Source organism: Vigna radiata, chromosome 6 (genome assembly GCF_000741045.1).
Source record: "Vigna radiata var. radiata cultivar VC1973A chromosome 6, Vradiata_ver6, whole genome shotgun sequence".
Taxonomy (NCBI): domain Eukaryota; kingdom Viridiplantae; phylum Streptophyta; class Magnoliopsida; order Fabales; family Fabaceae; genus Vigna; species Vigna radiata.
In genome coordinates, this window is record NC_028356.1 from 15,691,285 (window position 1) to 15,695,645 (window position 4,361).

Sequence of the window (4,361 nt, forward strand, 5' to 3'; positions counted from 1 at the left end):
TTTCCTACTATTCTTAAATGAATATAATAATATTTTTTTCAAAAAATTATCTTAGTTTAAAATAATGTTATTAACTATTTACTTAAGTAACTCATATATGTGATTTATCCTTGTGTATAAATTTTCAAAATTAATATTGAAATAAGCATTTAATTAATCTGATAACACTTTGTTGAACTCAAACAAAATTATACTAGTTGAACTTAGATAACTCAATAAATAAAATTTTAATTTTTGTACGAAGATGAGTCCATTTTTGTAGTATTATTAAAAATAAAAATTGAAAATAAATGTGCTATAAAAGAGCATATTTTAAACTATTTTTAATTCAGCTGGACGGATAATTAACTTTCGTAAGATGAAGGCTACAAAGGTATATTTACACAACTGCAACAAGTGAAAGCTTAAAAAGAACGAATGTGTGTTACAAGTCAATCAACTCTGAGAATTTCATACAATGAGTACATAGAAGTTGAAGCTAATCAAAATTGATCAAAAGTGATCGTAGAAGCATAATGTGAGACGCAATAAACGTAACATGTACAATAGTTAAATTATTAACAGCGCTGAACAATCCTAAGACTCCTATAAAATATATAGATAACATTTGAAACAAACCTAAAATTGATCGATATTGTTTTCTTCTATTTCATGAATAACTTCCAACTCTAAATTTTGAGGTCTTGCTGGAAGAACGGTATTTGTTGTAGAAGAACCAGAAATATGAAAAGGAGAAGCGGGTGCTACTAATTCACATCCATGCCCTTCAAGCATTTGTACCACAGTTTTCATGGAAGGACGATCTGCTGGGTTCCATTGAATGCACCAAAGTCCTACAATGGCAAGTTTCTTGGCAATTTTAGCATCTCCCTCGTCCTCAAGGCTAATTTGCACATCCCTTCCTTCCAACAAGTTGTGGATCCACTCCGGGTACAGAACTTGGAAACTGTCCTCAACTGAGACATTGGTATTCTTTCTTCCTCCAATCATTTCTAACAGCAACATTCCATAGCTGTAAATGTCAGACTTGTAAGACACATTACCAAAATTCCGAGAGAAAACTTCAGGGGCAATGTAGCCCAAAGTTCCCCTGGCTGCAGTCATCGACACCGTGCTCTGATTTTTTGGACACAATTTGGCTAGTCCAAAATCAGTGATTTTTGGGACAAAAAGGTTATCTAGCAAAACATTGTGAGGATTGATGTCAAAATGAAGAATTCTATGATCACAGCCGAGGTGGAGATACTCAATTCCTCTGCCAACACCAAGAGCAATTTGTTGCAACTTCTCCCAACCAAGGAAAACATCCTTGTTGTCCGCTGGAGCCAAGAATCTCTGCAACGACCCATTTGGAAAGAAATCGTAGACGAGAGCACGGTGGAACTCATCTGCGCAGAAACCAAGCAGACGAACAATGTGAACGTGATGAATTTTCCCAATGGCCCTCACTTCATTTATGAAATCCTTCCCATCTCCCACTGTGTCTTTGAGAATCTTCACAGCAACAAGAATTTCACGAGAGAGCATTCCTTTGAACACTGCTCCATGAGATCCTTCCCCTAAACTCTCACTAAAACCATTTGTGATTCTCTTGATGTCAGCGTAAGTGAACCTGGTAGGCTTCATTGCCCTGTAATCCTCCAAGAATTTCTCTATTCGAGTCTGGTCTTCTCCTCTCTTCACATAATAGTCATACGCATAAAACAATGCCTTGACCAGTAGCAGCAAAAGCATCAAACCAACTACTCCCCCTGTTGGTGAGAGAATAAGTTAACGAAAATGAATAACAATTTAAGCAAGGATCAAATACAGTTGGAAACGCGGTTGTTGGGATCTAACAAAATAAAAAAAAACATAACATAATAATCACTGTAATACTGCCTACCTACAGCTATGTAGATGACAGTTGACGTTGGAATCCGTTTTGTTCGGCAAGCATGACATTCAGTTGCACCGTTAGTACCATTCTTCCATTTACATTTTTGGCCTTGTGCTTCACAGTCTCCACAGTCAGGTTCGGGCCATTCCAAAAGCAGCCTATCCTCATGATACCGATACCACCATTCGGTGGAAACATCTTTCAGCTTCGTGCAGGATACCAATCGGGGGTCATCGACGCCGTTGTCGGATTGTAGTAGAAAAATTGGGCACGTCAGTGAATCGCAACGGAAGAAGGAAAAGTTAAACTTGTGAGGATAATATTTCTGAAATCGCAATGGAAAGATGGATGCGTTGCCGAGTTTCAAGAGTTGATTGGGAAGGCAATTTTGGGGGTCATATGTTTCAATTAGAGTAGATTTGTAATGAATTTTTCTGACAAACAATTGTATTGGAACAGCCAGCAGCTCCAGAATGGGCACATTTTTTTGGGTGCATAACAGACCGAACTCAGGGGGGTAGTCGGTGGAGTGATTCAAGTTTTTGTTTCTGAGATAAAATGGAAATTCAATGTGCACGTGGCCACATTTATTGGCGCAGTGGTTCTTGCCGGTCGCAGGTTTCCATATCAGAAACAGCAGCGTCAATAGAAGAGATAGCTTCTGAAAACTGAGCATTTTGTGGTTGATTTGCAGTTTCAGGATGTCTTTCTAGTCAGCGCAAGTTTAACATGGACTGGGTGCGCTGGCCGGTGTAGCAGCAACTCCGCGTTGTCTTACTGTTCAGTCAATTCAATAACTTACGGTCGAAATTTTCCATTTATAAAAAAATGTCCAATATCAGATATAATTTCAAAGGACAATGATATTTATATTTTGACAACACTTTTTGACAACTTTTTTGACAACGAGACACGTGTTATCATTTTATTGGTCTATTTGAATTTATATTTAAAAAATATTTAAAACGGACCAATCACAAGCTGCCACGTATGGATTGTCAAAAAAATTGTTAAAAAAGTATTGTTAAAAGAAGTTTTTCCAATTTTAAATGCGAATCTTTTCTTGTCCAGCAGCTTCTGTTTCAAGTGGGATTAAATAACACAAATAGTACCTACCACTAGACTTTTGCAATAATTAAGTGATCAACTTGGAATATATAAAAATTGGTTATACAATGGAATGGAAGTAAAGGGAAAAATAATTAGGTTATAACTAGGGGTTTGAAAGTTTATTATGCGTCGAGCTAAATTTTAGTTCAATTTGTCTACTGAACTAAATATATTGTAATTTGGTTCAACTCTCCACTTATTATTATTTATTATTATGGGTTGATTAGTTATGTGTTGATTAGTTTTAGATTGTTTTGATTTTTTAATTTATTTTATATATTTATTGTTATAAATGGAAACGGTAGCATAAAAAATATTATTTCAATTAGTGTATATGAATTCTAAATTATTGAGAGAAAAAAATTAGTAAAACCAAATATTATCGTTTTCCATCAGCTTGTAACATGGACATGAATAGTGATCATCATCCAATACATGATGTAGTAATCACACTCATATGATCCACTTTGTCTATTACACTAGAATATATCATCATAATTATAAAATATTAAGGAACATCACCATAATAGTACAAAATGTAACAAAGTATGAACTAAAATACGAAACCTTAAGGACCAACTATGCAAGCTTTTTAGCTTTAGCAGTTGATCTCTCGGACAACATCATATGTGCTACAAGGGAACTATTAAAAAAATGTCATTATACATTTATATAAGAAAGAAAGTACAAACATTGGGGTTCTTACCAATCTACTACTTGCCTGAGAGGGTTGGGAGGAGACTTGTGTAATGAACAAAACCATACAACAATGTTCTTCATTATGGAAACCACAAGTAGCTGTCAATTGTGCCTAAAATTGATAATAACTTAATTGTTATATACTTAACCAATCACAGATAAGATGTTCCCTAATATCGGTTGCGTTCAACTTTTTCCCATTCAAATAGTTGACACAAGGACATTTAAACTTGACTTCATCATTACTTCTACTCTTATTACATTGCGTAAAATGTATAAATTCTTCTACCCCTTTCTTGCACTCAACACTTATGTTTGGTGAATTAATCAAATGTCAATTCGTACGCATATTTATTGAAATTGTTTACACAATTTCAATAATCTTGAATGATCACTTTGTTCATTTTTGTATTTAAGGTGTGACCCTATCCCATTCAATAAGATTCACTTTTTCTAGTTTATTAAACATATAAATTTTACATATCTGAAATTTCACGACATTTTGCTAACATTTTGCATTGGTCTTCAGGTTACATCAAATGAAAGTGATTATTAATCACAACCAAATATGCACTCGAAGATCAATACAAAACAGAACTGCAAATTTTCATGAATTTAAGACATGTATATTAAAATTTATATATATTAATAAACTATGAAAAAGTTATTACTC

General features: G+C 34.3%; 1 protein-coding gene across 1 annotated transcript; it reads right to left on the reverse strand.

The window, feature by feature from the left end:
* Positions 1-420: 420 nt before the first annotated feature.
* Positions 421-2,686, reverse strand: LOC106763493 (rust resistance kinase Lr10). Its single transcript, XM_014647678.2, has 2 exons — positions 1,886-2,686; positions 421-1,751 (listed from the first exon to the last, which is right to left on the reverse strand). The coding sequence occupies exons 1-2, from the start codon at positions 2,553-2,555 to the stop codon at positions 619-621; spliced, it is 1,803 nt and encodes a 600-aa protein (XP_014503164.1). The 5' UTR covers positions 2,556-2,686; the 3' UTR covers positions 421-618.
* Positions 2,687-4,361: the final 1,675 nt, after the last annotated feature.

Coding starts and splice junctions, on each gene's coding strand:
- LOC106763493 (XM_014647678.2), bottom strand. CDS start 2,555: ATGCTCAGTTTTCAGAAGCTATCTCTTCTATTGACGCTGCTGTTTCTG. Junction 1,752..1,885: donor TGTCATCTACATAGCTGTAG/GTAGGCAGTATT, acceptor TCTCACCAACAG/GGGGAGTAGTTGGTTTGATG.